The sequence below is a fragment of the Micromys minutus genome (genome assembly GCF_963924665.1).
Source record: "Micromys minutus genome assembly, chromosome: 21".
NCBI lineage: Eukaryota > Metazoa > Chordata > Mammalia > Rodentia > Muridae > Micromys > Micromys minutus.
Window position 1 is genome coordinate 39,622,020 of NC_137956.1, and position 23,499 is coordinate 39,645,518.

The following is a 23,499-nucleotide window of genomic DNA, read 5'->3' on the forward strand; positions in this document are numbered from 1 at the left end:
AATGCAAAAAGAAAAAAGAGAACCAAAACCAAAAAAAATTTTTAAAAAAGGCTTCTGTGATCAAGGATGAAAGATAAAAGCATTTGCTGCTGTGTTTGATCCACAGAACTCGGATGGCAGACCGAGAACCCACTACTGACAACCGTGCTCTGTGGGTGGACACCTGACCATGCTCTCTTAACCTGTGAGCCATGCTGCAAACTCCATTCTGAATTCCTGCTGCATGGTTCAAAGTGGATGCGCATTTGGTAAATGAACTTAGCCAGATACAAGAGGACGGATGCTGTAGCAGTGTTCTTATCTGAGGTAGCTGCAGACAGAATGTGTACTAGAGGTGACCGGGGGATAGAGGGGGGAGAACATGAGAAATTACTTAGTCTGTCTGGGGTGATGCAAACCTTTTAGAAACAGAAAAGGGTGTTGGTTGTGTACCACTGAATGAAATTCACACCACTTACAGCATTCTGCTGTTGGGCTGACAAGTACTCAGTAACAGAATGCTTGCTCAGAGTAGGAGCTTGCCTTAAGTTTGGCTCTTCCGCATTGTCCCTCCAAACAGTCACGATGGAAAGTTTTTTGTCATACATACAAACATATATTTATATACATACATATATATGTGTGTGTGTATGTACAATATATGTATGTGTACACACACACACACACACACACACACACACACAGTTGTTGTTAGTTTTGAGATAGAATCTCACTGTGTAGTCTTGGCTGGCCTGGAATTTGTTCTTAGACCAGGCTGGCCTTGAACTCCCAGAGATTCAACTTCCTCCACCTTCTGAATGCTACAATTGATGGTGTGAACCACTATGCCCGGCCCTACTGTGCATATCTTACTACAAGGCCTTGTGGAGTTGAGCCTAGCCTTAAACTTACAACCGTACTGCCTCTGCCTCCACAGTGGCAGAGTTAAAGACATGCACCATTAAGGCTGCTTAAGAATCAAGTTCTTTTCCTTATTATTATTTTTAGGAGACCCCAGGATTCCCTTTGAACTCGCTGTATGACTGAAAATGACCTTGAACTTCTGCTTTTCCTGCCTCCACCTTTCAAATGCCCAGGTTACAGGTGAGTGCCACCATTGTTTTTATGTGGTACTGGGGACTGGACCCACAGCTTTGCGTGTGCTAGGCAAGCACCCTACCAACCGGGCTACATTCCCATCTCCTACTTGTTTCTTGGCCTGTTTGTATGAGACAGGGTCTCATTCAATAGTTCTGGCTGACCCAGAACTCAACATGCAGTCTGGCTAGCCTCCAACTTTTGGTGATCCTCCTGCCTCAGCCTTGCAAGGACTGACTCTGGGCAGCAGCCCCACACCCAGCAAGGAATGTAATGCCTGTGCATGTTACAGCAGGGGCAAACCTTTGAACCCATTATATTAAATCAAATAAATTACCATGAAAGGGTACCTATCGCATGACTCTGCTTAAGTGAGGCATTAGGCCAGGCAGTCATAAAGATAATAAAGATAGAAAGCTGCAGAGGTCACCCATCAGGGAAAATGGAGAGTGATTGCTTAACGGTCAGAGTTTCTGTGGAAGACAAAAAAAAAAAAAAAAAAAAAAAAAATCCCGGAAATCATGGGGATGGTTGCGCAACCTCGCAGATGTATTTACAATGCATGTGCATGGCCCCACAGTGGTGAGCATACAAAACGTTGTCCTGAATAATTTAACAGAAAACACTAGGAAGAACAGGAGGAGATGTAAGAATCACAATGGGCTACCTGGATGGACCAGAGCGGCGCCTGTGCCTGCAGCCCCTGCACCACCCCACACAGGCGGAGGGAGCAGGAATTCAGCATCGATCCTGGCTAGGAGACCCTGTCCCAAAAGAGAGTGAGGTGTCAGGAGCCCCCAGACAGAGTGCAGAGGGCACATACCCAAGCCATAGGCTGTGAGCCCCTGGGTGATAAAGGGGGTCTCAGAGACAGATGGGGAGAGGAAGCCTAGTCAGGAAATGGGCTACAAAATCCAGTTTGCAATGGGTGTGTAGAAGTGTGTTCCCTCTCTTTACCCCTCACCCCCAATAAATTATAGATGATTAATTAATTAATGATTCACCGAGGGCTTGACAAATAAGTGCAGCAGCCACTTGACCTCTGTCTGCTTGTACCTCAATTTCCAATAGCATTTTCTTCTTTGGCCAATCTCTTGAAACCGATTCTTTCCCTTCTCTTCCTCAGCAGCTTCTTTGATGATTTCATACGTGTATAGCAAATATTATGATTGCGTTCACCGCACTGCCTCTGTCATCCTCACACCCCGTTCCTGCAGACCCTGTGCCTTATTTTATTTCATTATACTCTTTGAGACAGGGTCTCACTATGTAGCCCTGGCTGCTCTAGAACTTGCTGGCATTGAACCAGGCTGGTACTGGACTCACAAAGACCCACCTGAGTGCTGGAATTAAAAGTATGCACCACCATGCTTGGTATTTTTTTTTATTTTGGAATTTCATACATGAGCATGAGAACTATATTTACATCACTTCTCTCTCTTCCTCTTCTGCCCTCTCCAACTCCTCCTGTGTCCCCCTCTCAACTTCATAACCCCTTTTAAATTATTACTGTTTTACACACACACACACACACACACACACTTGTACACCTTGCTAAGTCTACTTAGTGTGACCCATAGGCATATACTTTTAGGGCTGACCATTTAGGATTTGAAGGCCTCTCTTTTTTTTTTACTGTCATGCTTTAATTCTAGCACTTGTGAAGCAGAGGGATCTAAGTGAGTTCAAGGCCAGTCTAGTCTATGTAGCAAGTTCCAGGACAGCCAGGGCTATTACTTTTTGGTGTGTGTGAGTCTATGTGTGAGTGTGTGTGTATGTGTCTGTCTGTGTGTGCATGAGTGTCCTGGAACTTCTTCTGTAGACCAAGTTAGCTCAGAGATCCACCTGCCTCTGCTTCCAGAGTGCTGGAATTACAGCAGTGAGCTTGGCTTTGCTGTACTGCACATTCACCTCACTCCCCGGCTGAAGACCAGACCCAGGACCTTACATTGTGGTAGCCGGGGCTCAACCACTAAGTCTGTCTTCTTTTCACAGTGTCCCTGGAGCCTAGAAGGAGGTAGGGTAGATGTCTCAGTTAGGGCTAAGCTCTCCTTAGCACCGTTTGTGAGTTTCTGCATTAGCCGTCACCCACTCCATACAGAAGTTTCTCTGACCAAGACCAAGAGCAGCAGTAGACTAGGGTCACAAATACCTTGGTATTTAAAAGATAGTTTGACTACATGACTATTTAGCAAAACATAAATAGTAAGTTTTCCTTTAAGACCTATAACTGGGGACTGGAGAGATAGCTCAGTGGTTAAGAGCACTGACTGCTCTTCCAGAGGTCCTGAGTTCAAATCCCAGCAACCACATGGTGGCTCGCAACCATCTGTAATGGGATCTGATGTCCTCTTCTGGTGTGTCTAAAGACACCTACAGTGTACTGATATAAATAAAATAAATTTTAAAAGAATTATTGTTTAAAAAAAGACCTATAACTGTCTCAGCAATGGGGACAGTGTGTATGTGTGTGTGTGTGTATGCATGTGCATATGTATGTATACACTCACATACATACACATATAAAATTTGTTTTTGTTTTTTGAGACAGAATTTCTCTGTGTAGCCCTGGACCTTGCTCTGTAGACTAGGCTGCCCTTGAACTCACAAAGATCTGTCTGTCTCTGCTGGAATTAAAGGTGTGTGCCACCAGGCCCAGTTTAGTTATGGGTTTTATTTTTAAATAAGACAATTACTTTATATTATATGTGTTTTGCCTACATGTATGTTTGTGTACCATGTGTGTTCCTTTTGCTCAAAGAGGTTAGAAAAATGCATTGGATACTCTGGAATTGGAATTACAGATGGTTGTGAGCCACCTTATGAATCCTAGAGAATAAACCCGGGTCTTCTGCAAGAGCAACAAAGGCTCTTAACCACTGAGCCATCTCTTCAGCCCCACAGAGTTTTGAGCAAGTTACAGAGTCAGATTCCTGGCCCCAAATCCTATCAGAAAATGGTTAATTACCCTAAAGCAATAGCCTCTATTGGGCCACATTCTTTCTTCTTTAAAAATGAGCTTTTAAAAAAATATATTTATTATCCTTTTCTGTGCACTATTTCCTACCTGTTGTGTGGAAAGGACAGAGCAGGTGGTCAGGTCCTGTGGAACCGGAGCTACAGACAGTGAGGTAACGCCATATAAGATAAATTTTAAAATTAAATAAGTAAATAAAATCATTCTAAAAATCGGAAGGAGATTTGCTGGAGGACTGGGCATAGATTATGAGCCAAGGATAATCCCTGGACTTTTATTCTTCTTTTGGCTTTTATAAGACAGGGTTTTTCTGCCTGGAACTCATTCTGAAGACCAGGCTGTCCCCAAACTCACAGAGATCTGTCTGCCTCTGCATCCTATGTGCTGGGAGTTAAGGCATGCAATATCACTTACTCAGCTTCCTTTTTCTTTTCTTTTCTTTTTTTTTTTTTTGAAACCAGAACATTTATTTTATGACTGATTGAAATCCTCAAGATGAACTGGATGCTGCAACAGCTGCCCTCTTGGGTTTAGGTGTTGTTCCTTCACGGAATCCATGTCTGAATCTGCGGTAGACAATCTTTAGGTGCCTCATGCGACCAGTCCCGGTAGTGTTTCGTCTCTTAGCCTTGGCACTCCAGTTATACTTTCTCTTGCGCTTGGCAGGGTAGCCACATTTGCCACAGGTCGACTTCTGAAGGTGGTAGGCCTTAGAGCCACAGCGGCGGCACAGCGTGTGCGTCTTATTGCGACGCTTTCCAAAGGATGACGTTCCTTTCGTCATCTTGCTTCTACCGGCGAGGCCAAAGAGCTCCTTTTTCTTTTTTAAGTCAAGATCTTGCTAAGAAGCTCTGGCTGGCCCTGGAACCCCCTATGTAGACCATACTGGCCTTGACCTTCCAGTGACTTGCCTGCTTCTGCCTCACAAGGGCTGGATCCAAACATATACCCTCCTTCCTCCCCCATGTATTTATGTGTGTTTGCATATGTATGTGCAGGGTTGTGTGTGTGTGTGTGTGTGTGTGTGTGTGCTGCTCTTACAAAGGAGTTTGAGTCTTAGCATCCATCTTAAGTGGCTCACAATTGCCTGTAACTACTCATCCTGAGGTCATGCACATAATGCATACTTAATTAAAAATAAATCTAAAAATGAAATTAAACCAAATTATGGGAAAGAAGACAGATATTGAGGGAGGGCATAAAGAAAAGAGATGCACAAAACAAAAGAGATGGGCCAGAGCCCCAGGTAATCTGGTTTGTCACCCAAGATGCTTTAGGGCAAAACAAGGAAAGGTGGAGGCCTGCAATGCTGGTAAACGTTGTCTCCGTTGATCTGGAACTTGGACCACCACCTCCCTTCCTTGTTATGAGCAAAACAGTTCCTGGGACGGTTCAGGTCAGAGTTCAGATCCCCAGCATCTGAATAAAAATCTGAGTGAGCATGAAGACCATCTGTAACCCAAGCAGACAGGAAGAGGAGACAAGGAGTCCCTCCACAAGCTGAAAGCCAGATTAGCCAAGGAAGAGAAAGGTAATGTCTGTGGAAGAGGGTCTCATTTCAGCTAATTTCCTTTAAAGACAATCTGAAGCAGGACCAATTTGCTAACGATCCATTTTCCTAGTCAAGTTCATACTCCACCTCTTGGAGAACTCACCCATGCCCTCTGGACTTTGACAGTTCGTGGTCCTCCCAGGTCTGGTGCTTACCACTTCAGACGTTTCTCCCTTCCTGGGATCTGACTAATGTTCCATTTTCATATTTCTGGAACGCTCTTATCATTGTGATAGCCCACATACTGGTCACACAAGACATCTGTTTGTTTGTTTTAATTCTTCAGCTGAGACAGCAGAAGGGGATGGCTTACTGCACATATTACACTTGGGCACATACAAGCAGAATATAGTGGGTCCAGGGCAGAGGAGCAAGGTGACAGGTTGGCATCGAAGAGCTGGTCCAAGTTCCAGATCCACTAAGACAACTTTTACCAGCATCTCAAGCCCCCAGCATTCCTTGTTTCTGGAGCATCTTGAGTAACAAGCCAGTTTACCCAGGCTTCTGCCTCATCTCTCTTGTTTTGTGTATCAGCCTGCACATTGGCTTTGTCTCCATTCTGTTCTGTTCTCATGGCACAGAGGTCTGCTTGAGGGAGATGGTCCTAAAGCTAAGAGCAGGTCTGACTTTTCAACATTGTCTTTCCTTTTATTCTTTTCAACCCAGGATCCAGTCACAAAGTAACAAACACAGGTGTGGGAATCCAGGCTTGGGGGCAGGGCAAATGGACACAAAAGAATGTTTGTTCTTGAATAATGACAAATAATTATAGTTACTGCTTACTTTAAACATAGTTTCTTTAGCCGGGCATGGTGGCCCAGACCTCCAATCCCACCACTGAAGAGGCAAAGGTAGGTGGACTCTGTGAGTGTGAGGTAATCCAGTTTACATGATAAGCTCCAGAGCTACACAGTGATTCTCAACACGCCCCCCCCCATTTCCCTCTGTCTCTGTCTCCCTCCCTCTCCCCCTCTTACTCTGAAACAGGATCTCACTATGATGTAGCTCTAGCTGTTCTAGACTCACTATGTAGGTCCGACTGGCTTTGAGCCCACAGAGATTCAACGGCCTCTGTCTCCTGAGTGCTGGGATTAAAGTCACACACCACTATGCCCAGCTGAGACCTTATAACAAACAAATCCAACTTTCTTTTGTGATGCTAGGGCTTGAACAAAGGGCCTTGCATAAACTATTATTGAACCACATCTCAGCTTGGCAAGTAATTATGTTTTGAATTCTATCTATCTATCTGTCTGTCTGTCTATCTGTCTGTCTATCCATCCATCCATCTATTTATTTGTACACTTCTGAATTTGTGTATATGTAGAGGTCTGAGGACCAACTTTGTGAAGCCAGTTCTCTCCTTCCACCAATATGAATTCTGGGAATTACATTTGGGGGATTTGGTTTAGCAGCAAACACTATTACCCACTTTGCCATCTCAGTGGCCCAGTAATTTATTTAAAAAACAAACTAACTAACAAACAAGACAAAAATCATGGACCTGGAAAGATGGCTGGATTGCTAAGAGCACTTGCTGCTTTTGCAGAAGACCTGGGTCCAATTCCCAGCACCAACATGACAGTGAACAACATCTATAACTCAAGTCCCTGAGTCCTGGTCCTGGCCTCTGAGAATACCAGCCCACACATGGGACACATACATACACATAGGTAAAACACTCAATACCCGTAAGGAAAAAGTAAATCTTTTAAAAAACAAAACTCCACAAGAGGCTGGAGAGATGGTTCAGGGTTAAGAGCACTTCCTACTTTTGCAAGAGAACTCACGTTCAGTTTCCAGCTCACAACTGTCTATAACTCCAGTGCTAGGGGATTCAATGTCCTCTTCTGGCCTCCATACATGCAGACAAACCCTTATACACGTTAAAAACAAGCAAACAAGCAAACCAAAACTCTAATATAAAACAAAACAAAAACCATGTGTCCTAATGAGGTAATGATACTACAAAGAGACATTCTGGTAGAAAATGATCTTTTAAATGTTTTTCATTTATACTGAGAGGCACCTCTAATTTGGATGATGCAATTAATAGGCTGTTTACCCATGAGATGAGTGGGTGATGGTCGTGAGGAACATAGAACAAAAGAACACAAGGATGCAACTGTTTACCTTTCAGGATTTTAGATGGCATAAAACCTGTGAAGGAAGGCCCAGTAGATTATTGGTTTTGGTTGCCTTACACAGGCTATCAAAGGGCACAGTCCTGGTTTTTGTTTTTCGTTTTTTTTTTTTTTTTTTTTTTTTTTTATTGATTAAATCTAAAGTCTTGTAAATGGTTACATTAAAGTCTGGAATGGGGTCCCATTGGAGGAGTTAGAGAAAGAACTGAAGGAGTTGAGGGGGTTTGCAGCCCCATTAGAATAACAACACTATCAACCAACCAGACCCCTCAGAGCTCCCAGAAACTAAACCACCAACCAAAGAGTACATACACATGGAGGGACCCATGGCTCCAGCCCCATATGTAGCAGAGAATAGCCTTGTCAGGCATCAATGGTAGGAGAGGCCCTTGGTCCTGCCAAAGCTAGATGCTCCAGTGTAGAGGAATGACAGGATGGGGAGGTGGGAGGGAATGGGAGGGTGGATGGGTGAACACTATCATAGAAGCAGGGGGAGGAAAGATGGGATGGGGGTTTCTGGAGGGGAAACAGGGAAAGGGAATAACATTTGGAATGTGAATAAAAGGGGGCTGGAGAGATGGCTCAGCAGTTAAGAGTACTGACTGCTCTTCCAGGGGTCCTGAGTTCAAATCCCAGCAACCACATGGTGGCTCACAACCATCTGTAATGGGGATCCGATGCCCTCTTCTGGTGTGTCTGAAGACTGCTACAGAGTGCTTAAATATAATAAATAAATATTTTTTTAAAAAAGAAATGTAAATAAAAAAAATATCCAATAAAAGAACGGTTAAAAACAAAACACACTGTAACCTAACCAGTGTCAGGCAAATGTAAGGTGCTGCTGTCCTGAGTTAGAAAAAGGGCATTAGGTTAAAAAAAAAAAAAAAAAAAAAAAAAAAAAAAAAAAAAAAAAAAAAAAAAAACAACAACTCAAGGAAATCTGTGCAAACTATGGACTTTGGTTAATAATGAACTGATAGTGACCCACTACTAGCAATAGATAGGCTGTGCTAATATAAGATGTCAGTACAGGGAATGAATGGCTCACTGATGCTCGTGACGAGCGTGAGGGATCTCTAACCACCTGTTTATCTGCTCACGGTTCTGTAAAAATGGTTCTGTAGGTAACGGTGCTTTCTGTGCAAGCCTGGTGACCTGAATTTGACACCTGGAATCTACATAAAGGTGGAAGGAGAGAACGGGCTCCCCAGAGTTGTTCTTTGACCTTTGGACACACGTGCATACATCATGTGTGCACACACAAATAACAGATAAAATAATCTTAAAACGAAAATTCATGTTTTCAAGAAGCGGAAAGACAGCTAACGATGTGGCTCAGTTGGAAGTATTTGCCTAATGTTCTTGAGACCCTGCCTTTACCCCTCAGCACCAGGGAAATCTTATTACTTGGGAGGGGGAGGTAGAAGGACCAGAAGTTCAAGGTCATCCTAGGCTTCAAAGTGAATTTTAGGTTGGCTTGAGCTATGCAAGGCCCTTACTCTCCTAGAAAAGGAAGAGATAACTAAGGCTCTTTGCTTGTTCCTTTCTTTGAGTGTTTGTAAGTGGCCTTAACTATATATCCCTGGCTCACTGTGTATACCAGGCTAGCCTGGAACTCAAAAGATTTATATGCCTCTGCCTCTTGAGTACTGGGATGAAAGGCATTTACTACCACATCCAGCAACCTAGATTTTATTCCACTTTATTTTCCTCTCTAGGTTTGGTCCACAAAATCTCGGACAATGCATGTATCATTTTTCTGATTTCAAATAGTTTTTTTTTTTGTTTTGTTTTGAAATAATCACAAATATAGAAAAGACATTTTTTGTTTAGTTTTTGTTTTCCAAACAAGGAGTCCTATTTCACAAATTACCTCTACATTGTTCCTTTTTTCATACACACTTCCCACCCCCACCCCCGTACATTTTGGAGACACCGACTTACACAACCCAGGGTAGTTTTGAACTCCTTACACAGGAAAGGATGTCCTTGAACTCCTGATTCGTCTGTGTCTCCATTTTCCAAGTGCTGACATTCAATACTACTTTGGCAACGTATTATTAAACATCTGTCAAATCAACCATTTAGACACAATTTATTCTTTTAAACCAACTTTAGTGGTGCTTCTCCCGCAGTTGCACACTGCCTCCCTCAGGTGGAAGAAGGCGATGAATTGGACCGCCGAAGGGTCAGGTTGATGGTCAGAGGCACATGGACCAAAAGATAGCACGCAATTAATTCTTGCTGCCCACCAGGGGGCAATCGAGCACCAAGTCGGTTCTACCGCGCCTGCGCTTCAGACTCCACTTTGCGCATGCGTAGCGCGGCTCTACGCTGACGGAAGTTAGAAGATGGCGGCGTCCGCAGTCTGCCGAGCGGCCTGCTCCGGGTCGCAAGTGCTACTTCGCACCCGCCGCTCGGTGAGGTGGTAGCGAGACATTGGGTAGTAGGGCTCAGGGCTTTCGCACGCAGATGATAAGCAGGCTGTCTTAGCAGTGTTGGTTCGGAGTGGGGAGGTCGCTGGGGGTCAGGGCCGTAGGAAGGTCATGGAGGGCGGGGATGGGTTTCTTGTTGGGCTTGGGTGTGAGACCCGAGGTCCCAGAGTCTTGGAGAGCAGATGGTTTTACAATGGTCGTCTTCTGCCTTTAGCCGGCCCTACTGAGGTTACCTGCCTTGAGGGGTACCGCAACCTTCGTCCAGGCCCTCCAGAGCGTGCCGGAGACACAGGTCAGCGTGTTGGACAACGGGCTGCGTGTGGCCTCGGAGCAGTCCACGCATCCTACCTGCACGGTGAGTGTTTGCCAGTCCTCCAGATAAGGCTCTCCGCGTTGTCCCAGGCTGGAATGTGACCTTGGGCTCCAGTCTTACATGTTTTGGGTGGAGACTGCCGTGCTTTTCCCTCTACCTGACTTCAACCCTGCCTTAACTTCACAGCGGCAACCTGCCAGTTAACATTATGATGCTTGCCAACGATGGGGCCGAATTCTTTCCCAGCTTTTCCTTCAACTTGCCCGAGAGAAGTGATTATTGTATTACAACGAAAACAAATGAGATTTCACAGACTTTTTTTTTTTTTAATAGAAAGGCACCCAGATCTATTAGACTCACCACCTAGGTTATGTTATTTATAGGCTTAATCAGGAATGCACTTCAAGAAATGCTTCTGAAAGACCGGGAAGATGGCTCAGTGGCATGGGGACCTGCATTTGGATCCTCAGTGTTGTGATTTAATTCTAACACCAGTGCTTTGAGAGGTGGAGACTAGTGTGTCTAGCTGGTCTTACTTTTTACCTGTATGAGTGGCTCACTCACACGTGTGCATGTTTACCATATCTGTGCATAATGCCCATGGAGACCTGTAAAGGACATTAGAGCCCCTGGAACTGGAGTTGCAGGTGATTGTGAGCCACTGTGTGGGTGCTGGGGATGGAACCTGAGCCCTGTAGAAGAGCAGCTTTTAACCCTACACCATCTCACCATCCCATGGACTTATATGTAAAAATCAATTTTTTTTCCTCATTTTTTTTTTTCAGACAGGGTTTCTCTGTCTGGGAGCTCACTCTATAGATCAAGCTGATTTCTTGAATTTGGAGCTCTATCTGCCTCTGCTCCCTACGTGCTGGGATTAAAGGCATAAGCCTCCAATGCCTAGCTCAAAAAAAAAAAAAAAAAAAAAAAAAAAAAAAAACTTAAAACAAAGAATGAGGTATAGAATAATAAGGGAAAGCACTCGGTTCCTCTGCCCTCCATAGACGTGTGTGGTAGGGTGTGCGCACACGTGTATGTGCTACATTTGCACACGGGAAGTAAATGCTTCTGAAGGTAGAGCCTTTGCCTAAGGAGCATAAAGCCTTGAGCGTGATACGTAGCACGGAAGGAAGAAAAAAATGCTTTTGAGGATTACATTGAGTTGCATGATTATCGAAAAATAGTTGCAAACCCGGAGCACCTTCAATTGTTCTTTGGTTAAGAGGGCTGGCTGTTCGTGCAGAGGACCAGATTTCAGTTCCCAGCATCTTTATTGCAACCACCTGCAACTCTAGCTCCAGGAGATCAGACACTTTCTTCTGGCCATCCCCACTTCTAGTTTCCCTGGGTACCTGTGTACACTGGGACACACAAACTCAGACTTCACTTAAAATTGCAAATTCGGTTGGAGAATTGACTCTGGTTTATAGCATTCGTTCCCAGCACCCACAGTGGTTCACAGCCATCTGTAACTCCAGTCCCAAGGGATCCTGTACCTTTTTCTGACTTCCACAGGCACTAGCCATACATATATACATACACACATGCAAAATACTCGTCCACATAAAATAATGTAGAAGTTGGAAATCTTCAAAATGGAGTCAAGAATTGAAATCATGGGGTTGGGGATTTAGCTCAGTGGTAGAGCGCTTGCCTAGCAAGCATGAGGCCCTGGGGTCGGTCCTCAGCTCTGGAAAAAAAAAAAACAAAATAACAAGAATTGAAATCTTTACTAGGTGTGAGAAAAACCCAATCCTCCCAGCACATGAGTAGGGCAAAATTGATTTGTTCTGTTGTTTTTCAAACAGGATTTCTCTGTAGCCCTGGCGCTCTAGTGTTCTGACACTCTCTGTTGGTCAGGTTAGCCTCAAACTCACAGAGGTCTGCTTGCCCCTGCTTCTGAGATATTGTGATTGTAGGTGTGTGCACCACTGCCTACCAAGTGTTGTGTGTTCTTGTCTGATTGTTTCCTTTTTCTAGTTACAAATAATGACTTGTGATATAATTGTTACCAAACACAGTATATGGTGGGAGGTAATTTCCTTGACAAGGGAACCTACTAATGGAGCCTAGTAAGTCCTCTATTCCACAGACTCTGAGATGCCATGATTATGTTTCTGTTATAAAGAAAAAGGTGGTGGCAATTAAAAGTCAAAGGATACTGTGGATTGTAATAGAAGATGACAGATTTAAGGTGAACATTTCGGGCTAGAGAAGATGGCTCAGTGGTTAAAGGCACTGCCTGTGCAATCTCAAGAGCTGGAGTACACATCCCAGCACCCAGGAAACAAGCTGGACATCCTGTAAATGCCTGAGGCTCCAGCTTTGTACTCTTTGGCCACCATGTGCACACAGACACCGGCACCTATACACACATACATTCACACACAAAGTAAAAGGCATGTTTATCCTATTTATACTACATGATGATGTAGCAGCATCTGTTTGCAAAGCATGTGAAAAACATGAGTTAGCTGTGAACAGATAATAAAAAGCTTGACTATGTGGCTAAGTAGCATGTTTCAGGTCAGGAGACTTCACAGTTCTTGCACTCCTATAATCCTATTACTTGGGGGGATGGGGCAGAAGGAGTAGAAGTTCAGTGCCATCATCAGCTACAGAATGAATTCAGAGCCAGTTTGAGCTGTATGGCATCCTGTCTCAAAAAAGAAAACACATAAAAGAATATTAAGATTTACACTTTGTAAATAGAAGCAGGTGGGTCTCTTAGTTCAAGGCCAAACAGGACCTCATAGTGAGATTCTGTCTCAAAAAAAAAAAAAAAATGAAAGGAATATTAAGATTGTTCTTCTGGAGCATGGTGAGGGATGTGTGTGTGTGTGTGTGTGTGTATGAGTGTAGATGGCTAGTGAGTTTTTTTACAGAAGACTCAAGTTCTGTTCCCAGCACCCACTTCAAGTGGCTCCTAACTGACTGTAATTCTAGCTCCAAGGGATCTCCAGACACTTAAACCTAGTATACACAAACTCATAGAATATCCATATTTAAAAAGATATCCATCAGTGGTAAAGTTTTCTAAGTATTTTTGAGGCTTTGCATGTGATCACCTGCTGAGAAACAATGAAGTGTTAATGAAGCCAGGCACTGTGGTGTGTGTCCAGAGATTTGAGAGGTTAAAAGATGAGGGTTGCTTTGATGCAGAATTTCAGGACCAGCCTAGTGAAGTGGTGAGATCCATGTGGAAAAGTTACTAAACCATCATTACAGGGTCTCACTATGAAAGTTGCCTTCCTCTTTGTTCTTGAGACAAGGTCTCACAGTGTAACAGTGGCTGGCCTAGAACCTGCCTCTGCTAGGTTGAAAAGCGTGTTCCAACACACTCTGCTTCAGTACCTTCTTAAAATAATGAAATACAAAGTGTCTAAGTCAATAACTTCCTCTCCTGATGCAAGAATAAAATCATCAGAACTAAGGCAAGGGGTCGTTTATTGTTTTTTTTTTGTTTTGTTTTTGAGTCAGGGTCTTGCTGTATTACATAGGCTAGCCTTGAACTCATAATCCTGCTTCTGCCTTCCAGAGTGCTAGGGTTATAGATGTGGGGCACCACACCCAGCTCACATTTGAGTCTTATAAAATGTAGAAAATAAAACTGTTGTCTGCAAATGATAGGCTTCATACATAGAAGAAAGTAGATTAGCTAAAAATTATAGTTGTAGAGCCAAGTAAATAGGCACTGTTGAAAATAAGGCAAGGTGGGGGGCTTGTAGAGATGGCTCAGAGATTACAAGCACTAGCTGCTCTCCCAGGGGACCCCGGTTCAATTCCCAGCACCCACGTGACATCTCACAACTATCTGTAACTCCTGTCCTAGGGGGTCTGACACCTGCATCGAGACATACATGCAATCAAAACACAAACACCAATGTACATAAAAATAAATTATTTGTAAAAGATAATAAGGCAGAGGGGTTTCTGTGAGTTCAAGGCAGATGCTTCAAAGATAAGCACCAAAAATGTTCCTGGATGTTTCTGATAACCTGTGAGGTAATAGGGCAGGTAAAAGGTGAGGCAGTATGATTGTTTGTTTCCTTCCCTGTGCTGTGGCCCTCTTGTCCCTCTGATTGTAGGTATCTTAATGGAGCAGCTCTTCCCCACATTACCATCTCTGAGGGCTTACATGGCACCTGTGTTGAGTTACTCAGGGTGCTTTGTGTCTAAGAGCTAGACTGATGGCTGTTCCTTTTGTTGGCACTGTCTTGTCCAGGTGGGAGTGTGGATTGATGCTGGTAGTCGCTATGAGACTGAGAAGAACAATGGAGCAGGCTACTTTCTGGAACATCTGGCTTTCAAGGTAAGTCTTCTGAAGTCCATGTTTTCCTCAAATTCGGGCTGCCTATCTCAGAAGCCAAAGATCTAAAAATTAGTTTCCTGATTGTGGACCTTTTGGGACATAGTCTCTGGCTACCCTTTTAGAAGGAGCCAAATTTTTTGTGAGTGAGTATGTAAGGACTCTAATGAGTCCTGTGTAAGGTCAGCCAATCACAGCAGGGAAATACAGTGGCCAGAACTTAGAACAGCCAGTCACATCCATCCACTGTGAAGAGCAGAGACTGGATGCAGAGACGCTGCCTGCCTGCCTGCCTGCCTGCCTGCTGCTTATGCTCAGCTAGCTGTCTTTGGTTTTAGATCATTTAGAGCCTGCTCCCTAGAGAATGGTGATTCCAACAGACTAACCCGATTTAAGTAATCCCTCATTAAGACTCTCCGAAGGGATTAAGTTGATGGTTAAAACTAACCATCACACTAGGCTTGTCATGTGCTTATGTACACGGGAACTTAGTGAACTTGCACATGTACATATAGCAAGCTTACAGGCATGGTCATGCTTCCTTGCTTGTAAAATGTCACACTCTGTGTAGATTACCTACATCCCTTAGGTAATCTTAGAAAGTAGAGGCCCATGTCTATTTGTTTGTGATAAAAAAGTGGTATGGAGGGATATGGAGCCAGAATAACCCATCCAGGTATGTGTCACAGACACTTGTGCAGGCGTAGTGTGTGCCATGAGGCAGTACCATGAAAGAGTCCAATGCTTTACACACACATTGGACTAAGGCAGGTCTTACAGCAGTGTCTGCTAATACACATGAGGGAATAGCATTTGTAGGACACAGATGGTGGGAATTGTCTAACCATGGCTGTCAGTAAGAACATGGAGTACTGGAAAAGTTAGGCTGTTGGGTGAGCTCTGGTTACTAGGTAACACTTACTGCAGCCCTGCTGTTTCTTCTGTCACTGACTGTCTCCATCCAGTGGTCCATGATGCTGTCTGCTCAGCTGAGGGCCTATTTAATGTAATGAATACAGACTGGTAAGGGAGGCATGTGCTGGGTTTCAAAGGAGTGGATTGAAGGTTGGCTCCTGTACACTGTGACTCCTGGTTGGATGTTCTTTTTTTAATGTTTACCATGTACTTACCTTATTCGATCTCCTGGAACTGGGGTTATGGATAGTTGTGAGCCACTATGTGGGTGCTGGGAATGAAACCTGGATCCAAGTGCTCTTAACCATTGAGCCATCTCTTTAGCCTCTGATTGGTCCTCTTGATGTCTGATTCCAGGGAACAAAGAATCGGCCTGGCAATGCCTTAGAGAAGGAGGTAGAGAGTATTGGGGCTCATCTTAATGCCTACAGCACTCGGGAGCACACTGCTTACCTCATCAAGGCACTGTCCCAGGACCTGCCAAAAGGTAACGCCTGAAAGAAAGTGTGGGCAAAGGGCAGGTCTGCAGAAGTGGCCTTACCTGTGGGCTGTGGCCTTGTGGCAAGTGTACAGCAGAGGGTAGGTCCAGGCTTAGGGATTTCATACTGACATATCTCTACTGGGCACCCAAACATACTGGTTTTTAAACTATTTAAATTGTGTGTGGTGTGTGTGTTGGTGTGTGTTTGGTCACAGGGTAACTGACATTCAAACTTAGGTCATTAGGCTTGGAAGCAAATGCCCTTTCTCACTGAGTCAGCTCTTAAGGTTTTTGAGACAACAGCCCATTATGTGGCCCAAGTTGGCTTTGGGCTCACTGTACTCCCAGCTGTTCTTGAACTCTTAGTGATCCTCTTGCTTTGGTTTCCCAGAAGCTGGGGTTAGGGGTGTACACCACCATGCCTGGATAACATGTTCTTCTGTGTCTAGTTGTGGAGCTCCTGGCAGATATTGTGCAGAACAGTAGTCTGGAAGACTCGCAGATCGAGAAGGAGCGAGATGTGATCCTGCGGGAGATGCAGGAAAATGATGCCTCTATGCAGAATGTAGTCTTTGATTACCTGCATGCAACAGCATTCCAGGGCACACCTCTGGCCCAGGCTGTGGAGGGGCCCAGTGAGAATGTCAGGTGAGAGAGAGCTGATTGGGATTGTGAAATAATGCATGTCCCCAACAGCTACGGGGCCTTTAGGTTGTCTATCTGCCTGCAGTGTTTGTTTTCCTAATTTATACAAATTTTGAATTGCCATCTGGTCCTACAACCCTGTTAGCTCTGTTTAGGATATCTTTCCACGCATGTCCTGACATTCTAGGGGAGGGAACATCTAGCTGTCCCTCTGGTGGGGAGTGTGCCATGAGCATACAGCAGCAGGCATCCAGTGCTCTTCAGAGCCCAGGATCAGCTCACACCTTCCATGGCATGTTCCTCTTGGGTGAATCTACTTGCTATGGAGCGGAAGAGTTGACTTTACTGCGTGTCTTGCAGGAGGCTGTCACGGACAGACTTGACTGACTACCTCAGCAGGCATTACAAAGCTCCCCGAATGGTGCTGGCTGCCGCTGGAGGTGAGTGATGGGTTTGCTGACGCCCTGGGTGCCATTGGGTGCCACAGACATTGGCTCTGTGATAATGTACTTTGATGGTGACTGCGGCCACCTTAAATGGGAAACACAGAATTACAGCAGAGGTTTTAATGGAAGCTTAGAATTAGAGGTGAGTGGGGAGTGTGTCATTCAGATTTCTGAACGGTGGAAGTTGTCAGTTTAGTGGAGGACTTGGGCCAAGGGGAAATGTATACACTAAGGCTTGTTCTGCTGACGGTTAGGGTCAGAGTAAGGCAGACTAACTAGGGAGTCATGTGAGTTTGTGTGTGTGGACATCTAAGGACAACTTGTGGGAGTTGGTTCTTTCTATCTACCATGTGGATCTCAGGGATCAAGTTCAGTTATTAGACTTGGCAACAGGTGCCCTTATCTGTTGAGTTACCGGTTGGCCCAGAGATTTATTTAGATGAATTTATTTATGTGACTGTGTGTCTGTGTATATACAAGCATGTGGGTGCTCATGGAGGCTATAGGATGATGTTAGATTCCCTGGAGTGAGTTACATAAAGCTGTGCCCTACCTGACATTGGTACCAGGGACTGAACTCAGGTCCTCTGGAAGAGCAGGAAGTTCTCTTAACTGCTGAGCCTCCTCTCCAGCCCCACTTTTATGGTGCTTAGATTGCACCTAAGGCAAGAGCTCTAACCACTCAAATATCCTCCCATTTTTTTAACATAATTTAAAAGATCTACCTATGTGTGTGCGTGTCTTGCCTGCCTAGATGTCTGTGTACTACATAGGCATGGTGTTCACAGAGGTCAGAAGAGGGCATCAAATCTGGAACTAGACTTATAGATGGTTATAAACCACCATATAGGTGTTTGGAACCAATCCCTGATCTGCAAGGACAAGTGCTCTTAACTACTGAGCCATTTCTCCAGATTCTCTGCCCTCCAAGTCTATTTTTAGGTTCCGTGTGCCTAAGGCTATGGGCTGTCTTGAGACACTGTCTGTGGATCATCTCTTCTCTCATCTTCTGATCCTGAGTTCCTGCTCCTGCCTGATTTCTCTCGCCTGTGCCTGGACTGGGCAATCACTAATAGCGTCTGTTCCCTCCAGGGGTGGAGCACCAGCAGCTGCTAGACCTTGCCCAGAAACACTTCAGTAGTGTTTCTCGAGTGTATGAAGAAGACGCTGTACCTAGTTTAACTCCATGTCGCTTCACTGGCAGTGAGGTGTGTTGCCTGGTAGCAGGGTTGGTGCTCTGGGCTGGGGACCTCTGGGAGAACCCTGAGTACAAGGCTGTCTTTGCAGTATCAGATCCCTCAGGACATTGGCAAGGAGTTCAGCATCTCCCATCCTCCTGTTTTCCCAGGAGGTCTGGTTGCCTCTCAGCCTTGACATGTGTTGTTTCAGATTCGCCATCGGGATGATGCCCTGCCTTTGGCCCACGTGGCCATTGCAGTAGAAGGACCTGGCTGGGCTAACCCAGACAACGTGGCCCTGCAAGTGGCCAATGCCATCATAGGCCACTATGACTGCACTTACGGTGGTGGAATGGTAAGTACCAGGAACAATCATTGGGACTTGCCCTCAGCAGAGGATGTCGGATTGTGGTTTATGAGTTATGGAGCTAAGGATGTGTGCCACAGATATGAGGGGTGCTTCTGATTCTTGCCTCTGGCAGCATCTGTCCAGCCCCCTGGCTTCCGTTGCTGTGGCTAACAAGCTCTGCCAGAGTTTCCAGACCTTCAACATCAACTACTCTGACACTGGGTTGCTGGGCGCACACTTTGTCTGTGACGCCATGAGCATCGACGACATGGTCTTCTTCCTGCAAGGCCAGTGGTGAGTGTCAGCTCAGTACTGCTGCCTGAGATGGGTGGTGGCCGGGACACTGGGTGTCGCCCAGCATGAGCATCACTGCATCACCCTATTCCCCACTTGCTTTAGGATGCGCCTGTGTACCAGTGCTACAGAGAGTGAGGTGACTCGGGGCAAAAACATCCTCAGGAATGCCTTGGTATCTCATTTGGATGGTAAGTCCTGCATCTTCTAGAGAGGGATGCAGTATATCCCAGTAGTGGCCATTGTGACTCAGGCTGTAGTGTGGTCACGTTTGGAAAGGAGAGCCTTGGTATGTGTGGTGTTTCACACTTGCAATTTCAGCGTTTGAAAAATCAGGAGTTCAGTTACCCTTAGCTACAAAGTGAGTTCAGGGCCAGATGATAGTATGGGAGACCTTATCTTAGAAAGAAGCAGCAGGGGCTGGAGAGATGGCTCAGCAGTTTAGAGCACTGGTTCCTCTTCCAGGGGTCCTGAGTTCAAATCCCAGCAACCACATGGTGGTTCCCAACCATCTGTAATGGGATCTGATGCCCTCTTCTGGTGTGTCTGAGGACAGCTAAAGTGTACTTACATATACAAGAATAAATAAACCTGAAAAAGAAAGAAACAAAGAAAAGCAGCTGGGTGATTCCAGCACTCTGGAGTCAAGCAGGAAGATAATTGTGTGTTAGAATAGCCAGCTTGGTCTACTATCAAATTCCTGGCCAGTGCATAGCAAGACCTCGCCTAAAAAGAAAACAGAAAGAAAAACAGAGAGAGAGGGAAAGAAGACTTTAAGGCCATAGACACCCTGCAACCCCAGATGTGGGTGTTTGGAGCTTCAGGTACAGTGGAGATAGCCCAGGCCAATAGCTCACTACTGTTGTTGTTAAGGAAACGAGGGTTGTGGTCTGGGGTCAGAGTCTTTGTTCTAGAGTCTTTGTGGGTCCAAGATTGGACTGAGGAGATCGATCTATAAGCTTCTCCACTTCCCTTGAAGGCACCACCCCTGTGTGTGAAGACATTGGTCGCAGCCTCCTGACTTACGGTCGCCGCATCCCTCTGGCTGAATGGGAGAGCCGGATTAAGGTAATTGAACCCCTGGAAGAGGGTCTGGAGCCCTAGGCTGGTAGGCCGCTGCAGAATTGGAGTTGGAATCTGATACAACAAAAATTGCTCCCATAAGCATCTGTTATCCAAGGCAGCTGCCATTTGCAGGGGTAGGGTAATTAAAGGGATACTGATGGCTGGACATAGGCAGGGAGAACCCTGCACATTCACCCTTTGGAAAGAGGAACAGCTCCAAAGAATAAATAGATGTGGGTTGACTCAAGGAAGTACTGGCTAAGGAGGTGCCCAGTACCTGTCATTTGTGTTCTCTCTGTCTCCTCTACAGGAGGTAGATGCCCAGATGCTACGAGAGGTTTGCTCCAAGTACTTTTATGACCAGTGTCCAGCAGTGGCTGGATATGGTAAGTAGTCTAGAAGGTCTGTCCCCTTTCATTTTCCTCAGACCCCCCACCCCTTCTGCTCCCCATTCACAGCTTATACTTCAAGAAGGAAGTTGGGGCTCTCCAGTAATCTGGCTGCCAGAGAGTTCTTTTTCAGAAAACTTGTCCAAACAGTTCCCAACTCCCTGCCAAGCTACTTCCATTAATACCCCACCCGTCCCCAGCCCACCAGGTAACAGGTACCCTGCATGTGGGGTGGGGCTGCCAGGGCCAGAGCATGAAAGGACAGGCTCTGTACCCTGGGGAATGTGTTCCTCCTCCTTTCACTCAAAGCCTGTCTTGTGCTGCTCTGGGCAGCCACTCTGAGCTGGGTATGGCACAGGGCCAGGTGTCCCTGTACAGGCCAGGCACTCCACCCTAACTCCCCGCCTTATCCCCACAGGGCCCATCGAGCAGCTCTCAGACTACAACCGGATCCGTAGTGGCATGTTCTGGCTGCGCTTCTAGGCAGGAAGTCTGCAAAGGCAGGCAGGAGGGCGGGGTCCTGCCACAGACACACCACTCCTGCTACTCAGCTGCATGCAGCCAGTTACCACCAATAAAGTCCTATTGAGAACTGTGTTGTCCTTCTTTAGTATTGGCATGGAATCCTTTGGGAGCAAAGACTTTCCCCACATTCTGCACCCTCTGAATCCTTCAGCCTTCCCATTGTCTCACGTGTCCTCAGCCAGGGGCAAGCATGGAGGCTGGAACAGAGGCCGGAAGCCTTTGATGCTTGTAGGGAGTTTGCCCAGATGTTTCCACTCAGCTACATGGGGGACATTCCTCATCCAGCTTGTCCCAGGAATGGGATGTGGGAGTTATGGAAACTACAGGCCCAGCCTGTACCCTATTGAGGTCCCAGTGTGGAAATTAGGAGCTTATGTGGGAAAACTGTCACTGAAGACCTCATTCAGAACCATCCTCTCGTGCCTCTGCTCTACTGGGTTGGACCAGAGGGGCCACTAGTGTCCCAGAGGAAGCTGATTCTCAGTGTTTACTGTTGGTTATAGAGAAGATAGCCCGGGGCACAATGTTCTGATTTGGTTTCCAGCTGCTGTCTGGACAGGCAAGGCAAGAATCCTTTGCCTCTATTTGCCGCTGACTCAGGCTCCAAGAATAACCCTGAGCTCAGTGAGGCCCAAGCCCACTCCCTCCTCTAGGTCTGTCTCAGGCAAGTCCTGAGCTGTTGTCCTAGAAATCCCTTCCCCATCTTTAGAGGCAGCCAGGACCTAGTGTCTCCTGAGAAGCTCTCGGTTGCTTTATCCCTCTGCTATACCGGCTCTGGTCTGGGAGAAGTGTGGGGTGGTAGGCCTCACTCCTGCGCTCCCCAGGCTTCTTTCTATAAGATCCCTGAGGAGGCCTGTGGGTAAGGTGGGAACAAAGGGACTAAGCCTCTTCCTAGCTGTTGAGTGTGAGCTGGAATCTAGGTCAGAGGACTCTGTTAAGTCTCCCAGCACCCTCTTGTAAACATAGCCAGAGAACCCTTGACTCTTGTCATTTGTCAAGGGACAGGTCATCCTACTGTGTGACCATCTGGGACTGCTAGGTGACAACTCAGATGGGCCCAACCCTGGCTCTGTGTGGAAATGGAGCAACCATGTCTGGGACTGAGTGCCCAATCTATTGCGCTGGAATGAGATTTGATTTCTAAGCTAATGTCTGATCCCAAAGGCTACAAATACACATATGCTAGACATGAGAATAGGGGCTGCTGGGAGTTTCTGGGTTCCTTGCTTTCTGAGCTCAGGCGTTTCATCTTTCCTCCAGAAACTTGTCAGGTGATTGTGAAGAGAGTAACTTAGGAGGAGCTGTGGATTAGCATGGGGACCTGAGCTACATGTCTCTGGCAGTCCCTGTGAGCCTGGTTATGATGGGGCTGTAGGAGAGAGGCAGAGTGAACTGTGGAAGTGCAGGCAGGGCAGTACTCCCCAAAGTATGGGGAGAGGCAGAGGGAGGCGTGGGTCAGAGGACACCCTGCCCTGTTTGGGTGAGGAGTTTGGAGGTACTGAAGATAATGTGGGAGATAGGCCTGGTTGGAGACATGGTGCCATCTGGTAAAACATGACTGAAGCCAGGAAAGCATGAGAGAGAAAAGGTCACTCTCTGGAGACCCCACTGCCCCGATGAAAGAGCTGGAGGTATATACAGGTTTTTCCCATACTGTAGCTAAAGCTGCAATCTTGACAGGATGCTGCAGTCAAGGGCCTTAGAGGGTCATACCTCTGCTCATGAAACTTGGCTGCTATAGACCTAGTCATCCCTGACCTACCTCCTCAGTAGTCACCTTTGACCCCACACAGAGCCTTTTCTGAGGAATACTCAAGCTCTAGTGAAGATGCCAGTACTCTTTAAGTTGGGCCCTTATCCCCCCTAAAGGCCAGGCCCACATGTACATGTGTGTTCATATCATACATTCCACATTTATCCTGCTGTTACCCACCTTGGCTGTGAGTCATGCCTGGTTCTCTACTGCCCTCATCTGGAGTATACCACCTAGGGATGGGAGGCCACAGGGACAATGCGGGGGAGTGGGGGGGGTTGGGGGGAATGGGAAGGGGACCCTGGTGTTGAGAAAAGGTTATAAGAGTGGGAGTCTTCAGCTTTCCTGACGATGGGGAAATAGCAGTGAATGGTCCCCTGTGCCCTGGGGTTGGCCCATGCTAGAAAACTATAAGAACTTATACCCGTCCCATCTCCCCACTGTGTATCTGCGGGAGGTTGCAGGGTCAGGCATATTGGAAGCAGCCCAGCAGTGGTGAATGGGAGGGGGGGGGTACTTTCTATGCATATATAACCAAAGGAAATCAGCAGGAAAGTGGGCTTGGCCTGGGATCGGCAATGACTGTCCACAGGAAAAGATTGAGAGGGGTCACTTAGGGAGGGAAAAGTTAGGTATCTCGAGGCAACAAGGA

The 23,499-nt window shown here is 46.0% G+C and overlaps 2 protein-coding genes across 2 annotated transcripts; one reads left to right on the forward strand and one right to left on the reverse strand.

Annotated features, from left to right (window-relative positions):
• Positions 1–4,505: 4,505 nt before the first annotated feature.
• Positions 4,506–4,857, reverse strand: LOC308434097 (large ribosomal subunit protein eL37). The gene has a single exon (XM_080934289.1). The coding sequence runs from the start codon at positions 4,836–4,838 to the stop codon at positions 4,545–4,547; it is 294 nt and encodes a 97-aa protein (XP_080790415.1). The 5' UTR covers positions 4,839–4,857; the 3' UTR covers positions 4,506–4,544.
• A 5,177-nt stretch (positions 4,858–10,034) lies between these two features.
• Positions 10,035–21,161, forward strand: UQCRC1 (ubiquinol-cytochrome c reductase core protein 1). The gene is made up of 13 exons (XM_080933954.1): positions 10,035–10,170; positions 10,400–10,540; positions 14,724–14,810; positions 16,080–16,209; positions 16,653–16,851; positions 17,209–17,288; positions 18,387–18,502; positions 18,684–18,827; positions 18,955–19,115; positions 19,221–19,306; positions 20,095–20,183; positions 20,491–20,566; positions 20,988–21,161. Exons 1-13 carry the CDS (start codon positions 10,102–10,104, stop codon positions 21,050–21,052), a joined length of 1,443 nt encoding a protein of 480 aa, XP_080790080.1. The 5' UTR covers positions 10,035–10,101; the 3' UTR covers positions 21,053–21,161.
• Positions 21,162–23,499: the final 2,338 nt, after the last annotated feature.